We start from the raw sequence: 20,870 nt of genomic DNA on the forward strand, positions 1-20,870 counted from the left end.
TCAGGACAGACAGAACCATTTACATAGTGCATACTTAAACTATAGAATTTGTTCTCAAAAGGTACAGTGATGGTCACCAGCTTTGGTTGCTTTTTAGAGAGTTAGACAAATTCCTAGCATGTAAGGATATTAACATTTACTAGCCACAATAGAAGAAGAGAAGAAGAAGAGTTTCGACTTGTAAGCCACCTTTCACTCCTCTTAAGGAGTCTCAAAGCGGCTAACTATCTCCTTTCCCTTCCTCCCCCACAACAAACACTCTGTGAGGTGAGTGAGGCTGAGAGACTTCAGAGAAGTGTGATTAGCCCAAGGTCACCCAGCAGCTGCATGTGGAGGAGCGGGGAAACGAACCAGGTTCACTAGATTATGTGTCCACCGCTCTTTACCACGACACCACACTGGCTCTGTATGATGTCCAGTGTTGGAGCCAGTATGGCTCTGAACAGGGCCATCCCACCTATGGGGCAAGGTGAGGCGACCACCTCAGGTAAGGTTGATTTGATTTCCCCACCTTGTTTGTGATGTAGATCTTCACTCTCCCATTTCTTTCCAGTGGTGTCATGGACAGGGCAGAGGAGGAAGAATGGTGGAGACTACCGCTGCAGGCTTTGACTAGAGAGGAGGAATGGGCAGGTAGCATAGACATCCAGGAGTGGTTTGGCACAGAGCATACATGTAAGGTAGATGAGGGCAAAAGGGGAGAGGAGGAGGAGGAGAACATGGACAGGATTCAGCAGGAGGAGGCTGAGCAGCAGTTGAATGAGATCCTGTCGCTGGAGAGTATCCCAGAACCCGTACCCTCCCCCCCAAACCAGGCATTCGCTGAGTATAGTTGAACAGAGAGCTCAGAGGCAACTGTCTCATACCAGTCACAGTCGGATGCAGCAGGAGAAATTAGATGAACAGGAAAGTAACGGAGAAGGGGGGTGGAACTTCACTCAAGGCAACATTAGGTGCATCTTGAATTCTTCTCTGCAAATTGTATTATAAGCAGAACTGAAAAAGCTTGCTGTTTCTCTATCTCGCAGCCTTCTTGGGAATCGACCACAGCTGCCGACAGTACCCTGACTTCATTCCCTGCTTGTCCCCGATGTGGCTCTTCACCCATCCCTTCTTCCATGGCAGGGAGGGGGGGGGATTTTGTATATTCCGCGTTAAAGTACAGAGCTGGTCTCAAAATATCTGAAAAGGTTTTTCCCCAAAAATGGTTTGTGGATAAACCAAAGATGACCCTGTGTGACACATTTTATCAACAAACTGTTAAAACAAAAAACTTTAATGAAAAAATTGCACCCTCAAATATGTTACAAAACACCCACCATTATTTCCATAATAGCTTTCTAAAATATTATGTGTTGTTGGTTTTATAATATTTTTAATATATTGTCTCATTTCAACATTAACATTTCTGCCAACACCGTTATTGGTATAACGTTTGCAATGGCTTTCTAGACAGATGTGAATTCACTCCACAAACGTACAAATATTGCATTTCAATGGCTTTAGAGGATTGGGTTGTGATTGTACACCCAAGGTTACCCTGTACACCCAAGGTTACTTTGAGAGAAAATCTGAGATATTCAAAATACCAGCACTGCTTCCATGCATTTCTTTAGCATGGTATGATAACATTTCATTCCACTGTACAGATTTCTCCCATTTACATAGGATAGGACTTCTGTCCTGAACAACAAAGAGACTCTCAACATACTGTGAAAGTATAAACAAAGATTTTCATATGTGAATATTTCCCTTTGAGATGAACTGAATCAATGCTTACAGAGTCAAATATATGTTATATAATAGTGCTCATCATACCCATCATACCCTTTTAAAACTTTCTGCATTGTTCGCTTCTGTGATCTAGAGTGGTTTTCATTCCTCTGTTCATTATGATGGAGAGATTCTTGAACTCTTTCTTCTAACCTTGTTGCTTAGCACAAACCTGTAATACACACCCATGCCAACAGCAGCAGTCACTGTGGAAAGGACCAACACACTTCCGACAATACTACCTACAATGACACCATTCCAGTTTTTTGAAATTGGCCCACTGTCAATGCTGCCCCCATGTCCTTTCTTTTGACAGTCAGGAGGGGCCCAACCATAAGAACAATGGCAGTGTTTGTAGTTGTTGCATATTCCCCTATTATTGCACTTTTTGAAGTTACAATCATACTGCAAGAGGGAAACGTTCTTGCATTCCCTACTAATACACATCATGCCAGTGCCACAAGGTGTACCGTCTTCCACTGCTCCAAGGTCAGCTACCTCCATTCCACTGTGGTAGTCGGTAGCCCAGCAGTTACTTTTGCCAATGGTGGTTTGAATGATGGTTTGGTGTTCCTCCAAGGTAGGTACACTATGGATATTACTACACTGCATTCGGCCACATAGAATATTTTCAGCATTGCATTTCTTAAAAATACCATGTTCAAGGCCACAATTGCCAAAGCGATCACCTTGAACATTCAGTCCTCTGAAACAATCCTCTGAAGCTCGTACGGTTTTCTTGCCAAATATCTTTTTGCACTGCCCATTGGGAGTAGTACAACGACCATGATAGCAATAGACTCCATCACCGCAAGGGGCACCATCTTGTACATAAACATCTTCCGGACATTGGTCCGAAGTCCCAGTGCAAAACTCAGGCAGGTCACAGATGCCAATACTCTTTCTGCAAATGGATCCAGCAGGACGGTACTTGCACATGGCACAGCACAGTCCAGAAGAACAATTGGCACATGGACGCAACGTGCAATCTGGCCTGCAACACTGATCCGATTGACACTGTGCAGCTGAACCACAGTCACATTGCTCTCCTTTTTCCACTACTTTGTTCCCACAGTATTCGAGGTTATACATTTGATCAGGGTCTGGTGGAATCAACAAGCAAGGTGAGTCCTTTCGATTGAAATACCTATGGTAACTGCAGTTGCTAAACTTATCAGTCCGTGAGTGCCAAGCAGCCATAATGCAGGCACGTCGGTCACATTTACAGTCCAAACTATCATGGGGCATGCCAAGATTATGCCCAAATTCATGAGCAAATAGCACAGAAAAATCAAACAAATTGAAATATATTGATACTTCAAGAGCAGTGGCCCAATATTTACTACAAATTTGTCCTACATATGCTAGTCCAATAGTACTTCCATACGACCTGTATACAATTAAGTGAGCAGCATCATTCTTTAGATGGTTAAGTAGAGTGTTACGGCTCCATATACTAAAAGCTTTAAGTGTGGCGCCTATTCCACTATCAACATCTATGAGGTTCTTTTCTGACCATATCTCCAGTCCTGCTATAGACACTTCAACTAAAAATGGCTCAAAGAATGAATTTACCATATGGATGGTCTCAAGAAGTTTCATAGCAATATCAGTTTCATTTTTATTAAACTTAACATATCGTTCATGCTCCACCACAAATGCCACTTCTGCATGTCTCTTGTGTGGCCACCAGAGTCCTGCTGGAGCACTTTTGACAGCCACATGCTCTGCGTCCTGGATCATGGCCTCTTGATGCCTTTGCTCTTCCTCCGTCAACCCACACCTCATGTGCATGGCACCCTCCTCTATTTCCAGCCGATACACCACATGCTGAAAGGTAGCAGATGGCTGGACAGGTTCAATTTGATATGTCTCATTGTTAAGTTGTAACAGGCCCCTGAGTCCCCCTGAGCAAGTGCTGAGAGTGACTGAAGAGAGAGGCTTGTCCTGTATGAAGCCACTGTAGAAACAATCATCCCTGATGTAATGATAGTCACTCAGGAGGTCCCCTTCCTTATTGTACATGAAGATGGGGAAGCGTTTAGGAACAATGCCCTTCTTCTGCTTGAGATGCACCACCTGGCCCTTCCCCTCAATCTGTAGTAGGTAGCTGACATCCTGGGTTTCCTGTAGTCCATACTTGAAGCTCAGTTTCCTTGGGATGGTCACCTCATAAGAGGCATACCTAAAGCCCTGAGGTGGTGTCTGGCCGCCAGGCACACTCAGGACATTCCTCAAGAACATAATGAGCAGCCATGCCAGGCTGCCACTCATTTTCCCAGAAAGAGGAAATTATCTCTTGAAGCACCACCTCTGGCATCTTATCCCTGAAAGGGAAGCTCCAAACAGTTGTTACCAGGTTAGTAGATAGATGGGAAGGAGGCTATATGTGAATTAGAAGAGGAGGAAGATATGTTGCCTAGAAACTGCCAGTGTGCTCCATCTGTGGAATGTGGGCGGAGCTTGGAGTATCAAAGAAGGAACAGAATGGCAGAGGAAGAGCAGGGAAGAAAACATTCCTAAGAAGTTTCTGCCTGGGAGGGTTGCAGGAAGAAGAGGGGGGGGGGAAAGAGAGTCTTATAACACCCCATGGACGAACAAGTTCTATTTCAGCATCAGTCAGTGGACATGAGGCCACTGTATACAGGGATGGGTCATAATCCTCAGTTGTCACGTGTGGAACATTAAAAGTACTTTCTGTGACAATTCAGCTAGGACTTCCGGGTTAGCGCCATCACCTAATGGCGGATTCCCTCCGAGCTCCAGAGGGAATTGGCTTAGTAGGGGTCGGGTCCTGCCACGGCGGCGATGCGGGGACCCTCAGAAACCACAGGCGCTGAAGCCTGTGGACCTGGTGACTCGGCGGGCACCATTTGCGCCCCCCCGACCCGCGAAGGAGCCTTTTTAAAGGCTCCGGAACGGGGGACGGAGAGCGGTGCGGTGCTGAGAGTCGACTGCTTCCCCTACTGAGTGAAGCCGCATGCCATGGACGGAGAGCGCTGACTTCTTTCTCTGAACATTTGGACTAAAAGTAACAACCCGTGAGTAATACGGAAATTGGACTTAAAAAAGGGAAAATTTTCTTGGGAATTAGGCACGACCGGGGAAGGCGCAAAGAGGAAGTCCGCCTACCCGCCTTGTAAACATCTTAAAGCAAGGATTTTATAACTAAGGTTGAGAGAACACCTTTCTCTTTTGTGGATAAAAGCAATTAACTCCACGTTTTGGCAATATAAGTGATTGTGCTGGAGGATAAGAGCTAATATTGAGAGCGGAATTGTCACCCCTCCCCCAGGACCCGGGAGCGATCGGTGAGAGAGCCTGCTGAAGAGATATAGAAGACTTTGACAGCTGTCAAACTAGCTGTCAAAGTTGGGAAAAAAGGAGAACTTTGTTTCTGTTGTCTTTGCTGGTTATATTTGTTACAATTTGGTAATAAATTGTTAAAAATAAAGAAGAAAAGGCTAATTTGAATTTTGGGTTGGAACTCGAAGATACTAAGAAACCAGAACCCCTCTAGAGGGGGTTCAGGGACATTACAAGAATGGCTGTAAGTGGAAAAATACTGGCTGAACTGGAGAGGACTTTTTTCCTCTTGGGAAAGTTACAAGAACAAAGTGATGTTTTGCCTACAAATGTTACAACACTGAATGAAACAGTAAATAAAACTACTGAGCCTGGAAGGGACTTGACTCAAGTCTTTGCAGCTGAACAAAAAGTTTTTGCAGCTGAACTAAAAATTTCTGCAGCTGAACAAGAAAATAAATCTGAGAAATTTGAGAATGTGAGGAAAGAGATACATGATGATTTGAAGGAAAAGGAAGGAGGAGCTATAATGCCACAGATGATTAAGGAGAGCCAGAGGCCGGTTAAGATGGATACAAAGGAAAATAAGAACAGGATGCTGAAAATTTGGTTTGAATTGAAGAATGGAGAATGGAGAGATCTCCTTATGTGGAGATCTGAAGACCTATGGATTACAAACCTGGCTAAAGTGGAAACTGGAGCTTTTGGGACATTTGGACTTAAGAGAAGCAAGAAACAAGATTTCGACTCCACTTTTAAATATGGAGGTCTTGCTGGAAGAAACATGAACCTTATTGGGACAGAGCTTCTTCGAGATTTGGTGTCCAATATAAAGGACTATCAAAAAAACCGGCAGAGAGGAATTGAGAGAGAATTAAGAGCCTCGGACGTGAGGTCGCCAGGCTGACAGCAGATAGACTGATGGACATTTGTTGGGGTTCGAAACCGGGAAAGGGGGGGTGGGGCTTTGGGAATCCAAAGGGTGTACAATTATACTCTGTTTCCTTTTATTTTGTTTTGCTACTAATATAAAAATGGGGAATTCGTGGAAGGGAATTGGGGTCGACCTTAGAAAAAGATTTTTAAGAATAAGCACTGATGTATAAAGACTGAGGTTTATAAGTTAAAATTGGTTAACTAAAATGAATTAAATATAATAAGGTAAAATTTGGGGACAAGAACTTGCTGAGATAAAAATTGGAACTGGAATACAAGAAGGGGAGATGTGGGGAAGTCAAGGAAATTTGTTATTGAAAGTAAGGAATGTAAATTTTATGTGTTTTTAATTGTTTTTTTGTTTTTTCTCTATTTTTTGAAAATTTCAATAAATATCTATAAAAAAAAGACAATTCAGCTAGTTTTTAAATATATGCAAAACATAAAAATAACTGGTGATAGAACAATCATCTTTGCATTGCTGAGTTCCTTATCAGCTCTGAGGCAAAAGCTCCTCTTCACTTGGCCAGGTGAAGAAGCCCAGGTGAGCAATGTGCTTCTTCTAGCCACAGTTTTTACTTGTCCACCTCGTTCAGAGAAGGGAAGCCAGCAGGGAGTGCTGGCCACCACCTCAGTCAAAACCACCCAAAAGAGTGAATGGCCCCTCTAATCCCTCCCAAGCCCCTCAGAATCTTCCTTTTCTGCACACCAACCTGCATCCTCCCTTAGTGGGAGATTCCATGCGCCCCTTTTGACTGTAGATACAACAAGAGATTCATTCTGGATCTTCTGCATACAATATATGGTGTACACCACTGAACCATGGATCTTCCCATCCTTAATTAGGTAAGGGAAGTTAAAACCCTTAGGGTCATGTGAAATATTTTAGAAAGGGGATCTAGCATTATTGGAGAGCATCTTACCTTCTAGTTTTATCCAAAAGTGTTTTGGCTTCCCTAAATATAGTTCATTTTGAGGAATACCCCAATTTATTTCAAAGTCTGCTCTAACTGAGAATTTGAGATAATCTAGAATACTCTTTACTTGGTTTTCCAGTATAAGATTTATAAAATATTTAATCTGTGAGGTGCAAAAAATATTTTGCATTTATATGCACTGGTGATTTACGTGTAATGGGAGTTAAATACAGGGGGATTTGTAAACCCTGTATAAGCTCAGAGGGCAAATAAGGCCTACCTTTTGACCTCGGTGAAAGCTGGTTTCCCATAATATTCTCCCTCACAGTTGTGTTGTGTCTGAATACTTCAATTAGAAATAGGCAAGTTATTCTGAGCTCACTTCAGATTAACTTGAAAATGTTCTGAGACCTTCCCCCCAAATCAGAAGATCTTAGTGAAAGATAGAACTAATCAGCACATAGAGCTGGATCTTCAGCTAGTGGAATATTTTCTCCCCAAAGCTACAAAGATCTAAAAAGCAACGCTCTAATTTGCTACTTATTAGAATCAGCCAGACTGACCATTACATGATGGTGGGGGGTGGGGGGGGATGACAGCCTACTGGTATAACAAAATGTGGAATATTGTGCTAGTGGGAAAACTGTCAAACAAAGTAAGAATAACCAAGGTTGTTGTTGTTGTTTTTAAGGCCAAGCTTCTTGATGGAATAGTTTGGTTTTCTTATATACATTACAAGGCAGCAATCATCCTGGACAACAGTATGCCAGGGTGCAAAAGCCCAGGGGATCATGGGTAAGCTGGGCATTGTAGGCAACTAAGTGAAATTCAGAGTCGAAGGAAAGCAATGGGCATAATCCAGTCCATAAATTGCAAAAGGTCTACTCTGAGTATGACTCCAGCTCAAGGGTTTTATAAATCTCTTATCTCCATGATTCTATGGAGAAACAAGACTAGAACATGAAGACATTCAGTGAAGCTTAAAGATGGAAGATTCCGGACAGCTGAAGGGATTTATGAAGCTCATATCTCCTTTGAAGCCAGATTTTACTTCACTGGCACCCATTGCAGTTGCCATGAGCATGGAGCCAATTTTCCTGGTCTTTCCCACATGACCAGCACTGCTTTCTGTCAGTTGCTGATGATGTGAGAAAGACAGGCATGCAAGAGAGGATATGATAGAGGAGTGTGAAACAGTCTCCCTTGGGAGGTGGTGGACTTTCCTTCCTTGGAGGTTTTTAAGCAGAGGTTGGATGACCCTCTGTCATGGATGCTTTAGCTGAGATTCCTGCATTGGAAGGGGTTGGACTAGATGAACCTTGAGAGCCTTTCAACCCATGATTGTATGGAGAAACAAGGCTAGAACATGAAGACATTCATTGAAGCTGAAGGATTCAAGATTCAGGACAGACAGAACCATTTACATAGTGCATACTTAAACTATAGAATTTGTTCTCAAAAGGTACAGTGATGGTCACCAGCTTTGGTTGCTTTTTAGAGAGTTAGACAAATTCCTAGCACGTAAGGATATTAACATTTACTAGCCACAATAGAAGAAGAGGAGAAGAAGAAGAGTTTGGACTTAATATCTTGCCTTTCACTCCTCTTAAGGAGTCTCAAAGCGGCTAACCATCTCCTTTCCCTTCCTCCCCAACAACAAACACTCTGTGAGGTGAGTGAGGCTGAGAGACTTCAGAGAAGTGTGGTTAGCACAAGGTCACCCAGCAGCTGCATGTGGAGGAGTTGGGAAGAGAACCCGGTTCACCAGATTACGAGTCCACCGCTCTTAAACCACTACACCACACTGGCTCTGTATGACGTCCAATGTTGGAGCCAGTATGTCTCTGAACAGGGCCAGCCCACCTATGGGGCAAGGTGAGGCAACCACCTCAGGTAAGGTTGATTTGATTTCCCCAGTGGCGTAGCGTGGGTTGTCAGCACCCGGGGCAAGGCAAGTAATTTGCGCCCCCTAACCCGTGGATTTTAGCAGGGGGCAGAGAGCTGCGAGTGCGAGCGCGCGCCCCCCCCAGATGTAGTGCCCGGTGTGGCCGGCCCCCCCTGCACCCCCACGCTACGCCACTGGATTTCCCCACCTTGTTTCTGATGTAGATCTTCACTCTCCCATTTCTTCCCAGTGGTGTCATGGATAGGGCAGAGGAGGAAGAATGGTGGAGACCACCGCTGCAGGCTTTGACTAGAGAGGAGGAATGGGCAGGTAGCATAGACTCCAGGAGTGGTTTGGCACAGAGCATACCTGTAAGGGAGATGAGGGGAGGGGAGTTGGGGGGAAATGGGAGAGGAGGAGGAGAACATGGATAGCATTCAGCAGGAGGAGGCTGAGCAGCAGTTGAATGAGATGATGTCGCCGGAGAGTATCCCAAAACCCGTTCTCTCTCCCCAAACCAGGCATTCGCTGAGAATATTCAAAAAGAGAGCTCAGAGGCAACAGTCTCATACCAGTCACAGTCGGATGCAGCAGGAGAAATTAGATGAACAGGAAAGTAACGGAGAAGGGGGGTGGAACTTCACTCAGGGCAACATTAGATGCATCTTGAATTCTTCTCTGCAAATTGTATTATAAGCAGTACTGAAAAAGCTTGCTGTTTCTCTATCCCACAGACTTCCTGGGAATCGGCTGCAGTAAAAGTGGTTTGTGGATAAACCAAAGATTACCCTGTGTGACAATTTTTTATCAACAAGCTGCTAAACAGAAAACTTTAATAAAAAGATTGCACCCTCAAATATTTTACATAACATTCGGAATTATTTCCATCATAGCTTTTTGAAATATTATGTCCTGGTGGTTTTATAATATTTTTAATATATTGTCTCATTTCAACATTAACATTTCTGCCAACACAGTTATCAGTATAACGTTTGCAATGGCTTTCTAGACAGACATGGATTCACTTCACAAACGTACAAATATTGCATTTAAATGGCTTGAGAGAATTGGGTTGTGATTCTATCCCTGTACACCCAAGGTTACTTTGAGAGAAAACCTGAGATATTCAAAATACCAGCACTGCTTCCATGCATTTCTTTAGCATGGAATCCTCCTATATGATAACATTCCATTCCACTGGACAGATTTCACCCATTTACATAGGATAGGACTTCTGTCTTGAACAACAAAGAGACTCTCAACATACTGTGAAAGTATAGGCAAAGATTTTCATATGTGAATATTTCCACTTGAAATGAACTGAACCAATGCTTACAGAGTCAAATATATGTTATATAATAGTGCTCATCATACCCATCATACCCTTTTAAAACTTTCTGCATTGTTCGCTTCTGTGATCTATTGTGGTTTTCATTCCTCTGTTCATTATGATGGAGAGATTCTTGAACTCTTTCTTCTAACCTTGTTGCTTAGCACAAACCTGTAATACACACCCATGCCAACAGCAGCAGTCACTGTGGAAAGGACCAACACACTTCCTACAATACTACCTACACTGACACCATTCCAGTTTTTTGAAATTGGCCCACTGTCAATGCTGCCCCCATGTCCTTTCTTTCGACAGTCAGGAGGGGCCCAACCATAAGAACAATGGCAGTGTTTGTGGTTGTTGCATATTCCCCTATTATGGCACTTTGTGGCATTACAATCATACTGCAAAAGGGACACGTTCTTGCATTCCCTACTAATACACATCATGCCAGTGCCACAAGGTGTACCGTCTTCCACCGCTCCAAGATCAGCTACCTCCATTCCACTGTGGTAGTCTATAGCCCAGCAGTTACTTTTGCCAATGGTGGTTTGAATGATGGTTTGGTGTTCCTCCAAGGTAGGTAGCCCATAAATATTACTACACTGCATTCGGCCACATAGAATATTTTCAGCATTGCATTTCTTTAAAATACCATGTTCAAGGCCACAATTGCCAAAGCGATCACCTTGAGCATTCAGTCCTCTGAAACAATCCTCTGAAGCTCGTACAGTTTTCTTGCCAAATATCTTTTCACACTGCCAATTGGGAGTACTACAACGACCATGATAGCAATAGACTCCATCACCGCAAGGGGCACCATCTTGTACATAAACATCTTCCGGACATTGGTCCGAAGTCCCAGTGCAAAACTCAGGCAGGTCACAGATGCCAATACTCTTTCTGCAAATGGATCCACCGGGACGGTACTTGCACCTGTCACAGCACAATCCAGAAGAACAATTTGCACATGGACGCAACGTGCAATCTGGCCTGCAACACTGATCCGATTGACACTGTGCAGCTGAACCACAGTCACATTGCTCTCCTTTTTCCACTACTTTGTTGCCACAGTATTCGAGGTTATACATTTGATCAGGGTCTGGTGGAATCAACAAGCAAGGTGAGTCCTTTCGATTGAAATATCTATGGTAACTGCAGTTGCTAAACTTATCAGTCCGTGAGTGCCAAGCGGCCATAATGCAGGCACGTCGGTCACATTTACAGTCCGAACTATCATGGGGCATGCCAAGATTATGCCCAAATTCATGAGCAAATAGCACAGAAAAATCAAACAAATTGAAATATATTGATACTTCAAGAGCAGTAGCCCAATGTTTACTACAAATTTGTCCTACATATGCTAGTCCGATAGTACTTCCATACGACCTGTATACAATTAAGTGAGCAGCATCATTCTTTAGATGGTTAAGTAGAGTGTTACGGCTCCATATACTAAAAGCTTTAAGTGTGGCGCCTATTCCACCATCAACATCTATGAGGTTCTTTTCTGACCATATCTCCAGTCCTGCTATAGACACTTCAACTAAAAATGGCTCAAAAAATGAATTTACCATATGGATGGTCTCAAGAAGTTTCATAGCAATATCAGTTTCATTTTTATTAAACTTAACATATCGTTCATGCTCCACCACAAATGCCACTTCTGCATGTCTCTTGTGTGGCCACCAGAGTTCTGCTGGAGGACTTCTGACAGCCACATGCTTTCTGTCTTGGATCATGGCCTCTTGATGCCTTTGCTCTTCCTCCGTCAACCCACACCTCATGTGCATGGCACCCTCCTCTATTTCCAGCCGATACACCACATGCTGAAAGGTAGCAGATGGCTGGACAGGTTCAATTTGATATGTCTCATTGTTAAGTTGTAACAGGCCCCTGAGTCCCCCTGAGCAAGTGCTGAGAGTGACTGAAGAGAGAGGCTTGTCCTGTATGAAGCCACTGTAGAAACAATCATCCCTGATGTAATGATAGTCACTCAGGAGGTCCCCTTCCTTATTGTACGTGAAGATGGGGAAGAGTTTAGGAACAATGTCCTTCTTCTGCTTGAGATGCACCACCTGGCCCTTCCCCTCAATCTGTAGTAGGTAGCTGACATCCAGGGTTTCCTGTAGTCCATACTTGAAGCTCAGTCTCTTTGGGATGGTCACCTCATAAGAGGCATACCTAAAGCCCTGAGGTGGTGTCTGGCCACCAATCGCACTCAGGAGATTCCTCAAGAACATAATGAGCAGCCATGCCAGGCTGCCACTCATTTTCCAAGAAAGAATCTCTTGAAGCACCACCTCTGGCATCTTATCCTTGAGAAGGAAGTCCCAAACAGTTGTTACCAGGTTAGTAGATAGATGGGAAGGAGGCTATATGTGAATTAGAAGAGGAGGAAGATATGTTGCCTAGCAACTGCCAGTGTGCTCCATCTGTGGAATGTGGGCGGAGCTTGGAGGATCAAAGATGGAACAGAATGGTAGAGGAAAAGAAGGTTCCTAAGAGGTTTCTGCCTGTGAGGGTTGCAGGAAGAAGAGAAAAAAGAGTCTTGTGGTCTAATAAATGTTTACATGAGGCCACTTCATATAGTGGATGGGTTATGATTTTTAGTTTTCAAGTATGGAATATGAAAAGTACTTTCTGTCACAATTCAATTAGAGTTTAAATGTATGCAAAACCTAGAAATAACTGGTGACAGAACAATCATCTTTGCATTGCTGAGTTCCTTATCCGCTCTGAGGCAACACCTCCTCTTCACTTTGCCAGTTGAAGAAGCCCAGGTGAGCAAAGTGCTTCTTCCGGCCACAGTTTTCACTTGTCCACCTCCTTCAGAGAAGGGAAGCCAGCAGGGAGTGCTGGCCACCAGCTCAGTCAAAACCACCCGGATGAGTGAATGACCCCTCTAATCCCTCCCAATCCCCTCAGCATATTCCTTTTTTGCACACCAAGCTGCAGCCTCCCTCAACGGGAGCTTCCATGAGTTCCTGCTCCAGGCCTTGAGTTCCAAATCTCCCACAGTTTCTTTCCCAAATGAAGCACCTCAGTGGCACACAATGGGCACCCAGGTCTCTTCACTTTCCAGCTCTAGTTGTTCTGTCAGGTACTGGACTTCCCCTGCTCTTCCCACCCCCACACAAATTCACCACCATCACCTCAGTTCTCTCCCAATTTCCAGTTTGACTTGGTTCATTCTGGCAGCTGCTGCAGGACACAAAACTCCCCCCAACCTTCTCCCTCCATTTCAAGAAAGTGGAGTGCCTTACCTGGTAGGTGGGTGGTGGGGCTGTGTGCACCTCTGACTCACAGTCTCACCACACTGCTTGCCGGCCAAGAGGTGTTGCTGGGTGGCCTATACCACCCCAGAAAAACCCCTTCCATCCAGGAGCCAGTCCAGGATGATGCAGCAGAAGCACAATTATTGCACACACACCCCAGACCTGTGTCTCCAGTGGGGGCCACCTTGGTCAACCCCTAGGTACACCCCTTCTTCGTGCATACAGCCCATAGCACCTAGCTACCATACCTAAGTTCCTTGAATTTCCCCATCAAAAGCAACCTGCCACTTCCCTCAAAGACAGGCTGTGCTTTTCAACCTTCCATTCAACTCAGAACATTCACAAACATTCCCTGACAGCACAAGAGCTTAGCCAATAGAATGGCAGCTCCAGGGTACCAGACTTTCCTCTTTATTAAACCAGCAGACAAGATAGCAATTCTTCATTTACAGCAAAATGCAATTTACCTATATACAGAGTAAACAGAAACCACGCATCCTTCTTTATTCGACCTCTGCCTACTCTTCAGACTACATTAGAATATGGCATTTTCCACCCTGTCTAGCTGTTACCATTTTATTTCTGTCAACTATTTAAACTTTTTTTTGCTCTAAAGAGGTGAAGTGATTTATAATGTTATTCCAGTGGTTCAACATCCTCTTAACTAGAGATGTGCTCTCTTAAATGCATGTCATAGTTTTTTTATCAGTTTGGTAGCAAAGTTGCAGAGATAAGAGGAAGGTGTTGCTTTACGTTGTGATGTAAGTCCTTCTTGGAGGTAGGAAAAAACAAGTCACTATCTATGGCTCTAAAGTGTTTTCCTTTGATGGAAAAGATTAGCTAGGAGGCTTTGCTTTGCTGCAGTGTTGCTGCCAGAGAAAAAAGGGGGTCTGAAAATCAATGTACCCTGGGTTACTGTAATCTTTTCTAATGGTATGCGGTAGGAGCCAGGCTCAGAACCTTTACGAAGTGAGAGGACAATTATTATTTTTCCTTTGGTTCTCTCCTTCCTGACAGGCCAACACATTTCATGTCTGTTCTTTAGTTTTTGAACCCTACAGTAGAAGACAGGTGTAAGGGCACCATTTAAGGAGTACAGGAGAAGTTGTCCCGTCCCTGTCCCCCCCCCCCAATTTCACATGGGATCACTAATTCTGGAGGTAGCTAGATTTCTGGCAAATCCATTGTTGGTAGCTCTACACACGTGCTTCATATGTCATGCTAAAGCAATCCATGGCTTAGTGCAGAAGCATCAGTGTGTGGGTTCTCTGGTGAGATATTGCAACTGCTTTTCTCCTCCTCCTCCTCCTCCAGTCCTGCTGTTGCTATGCTGCTGTGAACCAAGCCAAACCATGGTTTGGCTCTCAACAGCAGCAGAGCCAGAGGAGAGGCAAAGTGGCTGCAATCTTCTCTCTGGTGAGGTCCTTTATACTCCAGCGCTTGCACTAAGCCAGGGGTCTGCAACCTTTAAGACAAAAAGAGCCACTTGGACCCATTTCCGAAGAAAAAAAAATCTGGGAGCCGCAAAACCATTGCGACATTTAAAACAAATATATCTCCGGAGCCGCGATCTGACAGCGGGAAGGTGACGTCGGGATGGTGCGTGACTGACGCACGCACCGCCCCCATGCGACGTCACAGCCAGTACAGCGCCCGCCACAGTGGGGAGTGTCGGGGCGCACAATGCGCCCCCTCCCCTCGCTAGTATCTGCCCTGGAGCCGCGGCAAAGGTGTAAAAGAGCCACATGCGGCTCCGGAGCCGCGGGTTGCAGACCCCTGCACTAAGCCATTGTTCGTATTTGCATGAGGTGCATATCAAGCTGCACTTCACCCCACCCCGAGGGATTGTTGCTGCAAATTTAATATACTAGGGCATGAATTTATTTGACCCTATCTACATCAAGCTATATTCTATCTTTATCACCAAACTCCAAATATAATTGCACATTGTATTAATTAACATTATTCTTTAATATATTAGTGGCCATGTGATAATTTTAGCTTATAAATTTTATTGTTTAATGTCTTAACTTGTATAATAAGGTACTTGTATAGCTCTGTTTAGAGTAGATAATATAAATGTTTTAAGTTTGTTGTATCAATCCAGTATATTTTCTTTTAATTGTTGAATGATTCTGTGTACACTGTGGCAGCCTTTGGCTATGTGCAATAAAACTGACTGACTGAATATACTAGGGCAGAGATGTCCAACGTGTCAATCATGATCGACAGGTAGATGGATGGATTTCCATCAGTCACACTATGGCCAGGCAGCCTTTGCTCCTCCCTCGCAGCCAGGGTTTGGCTGCAGGAGGGAGGGAACTGTGCCTCCGCTTCCACAGTCCCATGAGGTCCACAGCATACACTGGAAGGCTGAATGGGGTTTGCGAGGCGGCTGCAGGAGGGAGAGAGTTGTGCCTCCGCTTTTGCCATCCTCGGCTGGGCAACCCTTGCTGGGTGCTGCAGGGCCGTGCTCGTGTGACGGGCAGAGGGTGCAGCAGTCCCCCTCGGGAGCAAAGGGAAGTGGGGTGTGGGGCTGCCGATGTTGCACATTTGGGGTGAGGCTGGATAAAAGGAGGGCACTTTTCTTTCCTCCTCCATACAGAGTGACCTGTGGTTTGATCAGCTGTTACCTCCCTTTTGGCAATACATGGAAAAAGGCGATGGAATCGAACGTGGACCTTGGAGGATGAAGTTAATGGACTACGCAGAACTAGATAAATTAACAGGAAGGATTCAAAACCAGTGGGACCAGAAATTCACAGAAGACTGGAGTAAATTTACAGACTATTTGAAAAGTATTTGTGAAGACCAGACGATGTTTGTAGGTTTGCAAGAAGTTTTGTGAGGAGTATTATTGGAATTATTGCAAAAATGTATAAGGGGAAGGATGATTTGTTAAAAGATTTAAAGGCAATATAAAGTTAAGAAATGCATAAGAAGTGGTTAAAACGGTGGATCATCAGAGGTGCAGATGGAAGTCTAAAAAGATTGTATATGTGATAAGTTTTGTGGTTCATTTTATAATTTACATGTTAAAATTAATAAAAATTATAAAAAAAGGAATCGACCATGGATCTGTGCTAAGGAAAGAAAGGGGTTTTTCCTGGCCACCAACACCTTACCCCTTGCACCTAATGACAATGGGATAGTGTGGTAGATCACTGCCAGTTTTTAATGCTAGATAGTAGATCTCAGCCTACTTGAAGTTGGGTATGCCTGTACTAGAGGATGCATTTCAATTCCCTGCCAAAGCTTCTCTTGTCCCCACTGCCCCTGCCCACATGTGGAAGTCTCTCTCACCAAGCCCCATACTGCAGAGGACGCCTACACAGACACACAGGAGAGTATTGTATGCAGAAGGCTTCACACAACAAAAGCTCGGAAGGGGGAGATTGTTGGCCATGCCACATTAAATCAGTATCTGAATTCACTAGTGAATTGTTCAACCACACACAATCTAGGTTGACAAAAATTGTTACAATGGACAAGAAATTAATAAGACCATTCCTAATTCCTGGCCTAGGGACAGTATTTTAAGAGTCCATCTCAAAAGAAGTCCCCGAGCTGGTTATTTGAATCAGACCTAAATATGTATATGCTGCCAAAAATAAATAAAATCCTCCATGGTGCACTCTCATGGGGCTGCTATTTCTTTAAGGAAGAATTTCTGGCAGAATTAATTCTTATCTTACATTATTTCTGATGTCTGAAGCCTGCACACCTTAAGATAGTCACAGAAGGCAGCTTCAGTAAGAAATGACGGAACCAGAAGACAAGCATGGAATATATGTGTTTTGCGTTCAGTTTTCTTCTCCAACAGGTTTTTTTTAAAAAAAACTGAGTTTTACAGAAGGAAATGTTCAACTTGTCTAGGATTGGAAACTTTCCTTAATGTATGGCTCCTGCACGATGCAGTGGCGTAGCGTGGGGGGTGCAGGGGGGCCGGCCGCACCGGGCGCAACATCTGGGGGGGCGCGCTCGCCGCCTCCGGAGTCTCCGAAGAGCCTCGGGCGCAGGCCAAGAAGCCGAAGCTGAAGAGCCCGCTGAGCGCCGCGCCCAGGCAGAGCACGCCGGGAGGCACCAATGCCAGGGCCCGGCGGCAGCCGCAGCACCTCGCCACCATTCCGCCGCCAGACTTGCTCGCACAGGCACGGCTGCCCGCCGCCGACGCTGCTGCCTCTGGCGGCGGACACGTGGAGAGAAACAGCGACAGCCGAGCGGAAGACTCTCCCTTTCTCACTGCAACGCTCCGGGGAGGGGGCGAGGGAGAGAGTCAGGTGGAAACGCGCGCGCGCCCCCCAAGCCGCATCTTCGCGGGGGTTGGGGGTGAAGCCGCCGGGTATTTGCGCCCCAAATTGGGGTGACCGCAAAAAGCCACCCTGCCAGCAGCAAGCTTCAAGGTCAAAGGCTCCCTTCGAGGAAGCTGCGATCCTCTTTCCAATTAAGTCCCCCCCCCCAGCTCAGTTCAGTGGGAGGTGGATTTCCCGGGTCTCTTGTCCCTTAGAGGGCGCCTCTCATCATCCCGCCATTCTGAGAGCAGGGAGGGCGCCTCTCAGGAGACTTCCCCCCGCATTTGCTTTCCCGCTGGATCTGCAACTCTTCTGGTGAGCGAGGTTTAAACCAGAGGCAGGCGCTCCTTCTTGGACGGATGCCTGGAAGAAAAAGACCCCGCGGTCTCTTCCTTTCCTTCCCCTGCAGAGACCAGCCACGTCCCTCAGCCGAGGCCGCCTTGCTTCTCAAAAGAGCCGGTCTACTACAGTTCATGGCTGCATGGGAGAGCGCTGCTTTCCTTGCAAAAGGCCCCCAGGTTGAGTCGCCGGCACCTCCAGCTATGAGAGGATGGGAGCAGTGGCGTAGCGTGGGGGGTGCAGGGGGGTCGGCCGCACCTGGCGCAACATCTGGGGGGCACCTGGCGCAACATCTGGGTTAGGGGGCGCAAATCCATGGGTTAGGGGGCGCAAATTACTTGCCTTGCCCCGGGTGCTGACAACCCACGCTACGCCACTGGCACGATGTACAAAAATAAACATATGTTTAAAATGTGCAAGTAAAGCTTTTCCAGGAAGCTGTGGGTTAAACCACAGAGCCTAGGACTTGCTGATCAGAAGGTCAGTGGTTCAAATCCCCGTGATGGGGTGAGCTCCCGTTGCTCTGTCCCTGCTCCTGCCAACACAGCAGTTCGAAAGCATGTCAAAGTGCAAGTAGATAAATAGGCACCGCTCCGGCGGGAAGGTAAACGGCGTTTCTGTGCGCTGCTCTGGTTCACCAGAAGCGGCTGTCATGTTGGCCACATGACCCGGAAGCTGTACGCCGGCTCCCTCGGCCAATAAAGCAAGATGAGTACCACAACCCCAGAGTCGGCCACGACTGGACCTAATGGTCAGGGGTCCCTTTACCTTTACCTTTAAAGCATTTCCTAGCATGGAGATGAAGTGATGGGAATATCTTCACCTAGTGAATTTGTGTAAGTTGGGCATGCTGCTGTTCTCCAGGTGCAGGTACGGTAAAAAGTACTGTGAATGCTGAAGATGGGATCCATCCCACCCCCAAGCCAGCAAAACTCATGTTAAATTTTTCCACGTTCCTTGTGGAATCCCCTCCTCCTCCTTTAAGAAGACCCTAAATTCTTCCAAGCTGATTCTTCCAAGCTTTTAGTTTGTTTGTTTTTTGCAACTGTTTTATTATTTATACCCGGAGGTCTCAGGACGGTTCACAGAATAAAATCAAAATATAAAACAACAAAATACATAATCAAAATAAAAACAACAACCCAGTAACTCCCCCCCCCAGGGGAAAAAGCACATTTTAAAAGGGCATTGGATGTCAATCAAATCAACCAAAGGTCGGGTAAAAAGGAACATTTTCTCTGATGTCATCTTTCCGATCGCTTTGTTTTTATGTCCTCTTTATGTTCAATTCTTTTGTTCTTAACACTTTTATTATAAGTTTCCTTGTCAGGCAACGTAGAGGCATGGGGGAATAATATCTAAGGACTCAGGACCAGTTTACAAATTTGCAAAAAGAAACAAGTGCTCAATTTCTTCATCAGCTGTACCACTTCAGGTTAGTGAAGTGCTGGAAATACCAAACCAAAGGCACGCTGTCAATTCAATACCAGTTGGGAATTTCCCCAGTTCCACTCCGTATGACTGGCTCCGTATAAGTGTGAGGGAAATCATAGCATGAATGATTAGGTTTGCCATATGTCCTCTTTTTCCAGGACATCTCCTCTTTTTCATGGGTAGAGTCATCCTAAGCAATCCATAGTTAAAAGTCATTGTTGTTTAGTCATTTAGTCATGTCCGACTCTTCGTGACCCCATGGACCAGAGCACGCCAGGCACTTCTGTCTTCCACTGCCTCCCACAGCTTGGACAAACTCATGTTGGTAGCTTCGAGAACACTGTCCAACCATTGGCCTAGTGTGGGGCTCCGAGGTGAGCTTGGATGTCTGGCTGGTGTACCGGCCACCTAGTGCACCAGCAGCCACCCTGTCAGGCCTGTTGGAGGCGGTGGCCGGCTGGGCCTTGGAGTTCCCTAACCTATTGGTATTGGGGGACTTCAACATCCATGCTGATGCCACTCCCTCCTCACAGGCTCTGGACCTGGTGTCTTCCATGGCGACCCTAGGGCTCTCCCAGTTTGTTTCGGGCCCCACACATCAAGCAGGCCACACGCTGGATTTGATCTTTGGCATAGGTATAGATGTGATCATGTCTCCTTTGATGAAGGTGCCATGGTCTGATCACTATGCTCTGAAAGCCAGGATTGATTTTCCACCCCCACCCTGCTTAGGTGGCGAGCCAATTTGGGCTCGCCCACAGAGGCTGATGGACCCTGATAGATTCCGTCAGGCCTTGCGGGACCTTGCTCCCCCTGGTGACTCATTGACTGAGCTTGTTGAGGGCTGGAATATCCAGCTCCTAGCAGCCATCGATGAGATCGCACCTAGGCGCCCTCTACGACCCCGCAGAAACCGGGCTCCCTGGTTTACCGAGGAGCTTCGGAAAATGAAGCGGGACCTCAGACGGCTAGAGCGAGTATGGCGGGGTGCCCGTGACGGAGCTTCAAGAACATCTTATGGGTTTTTATGAAAACCTACGAGATGGCAGTGAAGGCCGCTAAGAAGTCCTACTTCTCGGCCTCCATTGCCTCCGCTAGCTCTCGCCCGGCGCAATTATTTAGTATAATTAGGTTGTTAACGTCCCTTGAAGGACAGCCAAATTTAAATAACAATTTGACACACAGCTGTGAGGCATTTGCGAGCCGATGTGGACAGACTCCTCCGAGCTGGAAAGCCCACCACCTGTCCTCTTGACCCGTGCCCGTCTTGGCTGATTAGAGCGTGTCCAGATGAGGTGCGGGGCCCCCTGGGTGATATCATCAATTTGTCCCTTGGCACTGGGATATTCCCAGGGGAACTGAAGGAGGCAGTGGTGCGCC

The 20,870-nt window shown here is 45.7% G+C and overlaps 2 protein-coding genes across 2 annotated transcripts; both read right to left on the minus strand.

Annotated features, from left to right (window-relative positions):
• Positions 1 to 1,668: 1,668 nt before the first annotated feature.
• On the minus strand, positions 1,669 to 4,323 carry LOC128412341 (disintegrin and metalloproteinase domain-containing protein 20-like). The gene has a single exon (XM_053385249.1). The coding sequence runs from the start codon at positions 4,045 to 4,047 to the stop codon at positions 1,891 to 1,893; it is 2,157 nt and encodes a 718-aa protein (XP_053241224.1). The 5' UTR covers positions 4,048 to 4,323; the 3' UTR covers positions 1,669 to 1,890.
• Positions 4,324 to 10,086: 5,763 nt separating this feature from the next.
• On the minus strand, positions 10,087 to 12,426 carry LOC128412599 (disintegrin and metalloproteinase domain-containing protein 20-like). Its single transcript, XM_053385717.1, has one exon. The coding sequence runs from the start codon at positions 12,418 to 12,420 to the stop codon at positions 10,264 to 10,266; it is 2,157 nt and encodes a 718-aa protein (XP_053241692.1). The 5' UTR covers positions 12,421 to 12,426; the 3' UTR covers positions 10,087 to 10,263.
• Between the last annotated feature and the right edge of the window lie 8,444 nt (positions 12,427 to 20,870).

Source organism: Podarcis raffonei, chromosome 4 (genome assembly GCF_027172205.1).
Source record: "Podarcis raffonei isolate rPodRaf1 chromosome 4, rPodRaf1.pri, whole genome shotgun sequence".
Lineage (NCBI taxonomy): Eukaryota > Metazoa > Chordata > Lepidosauria > Squamata > Lacertidae > Podarcis > Podarcis raffonei.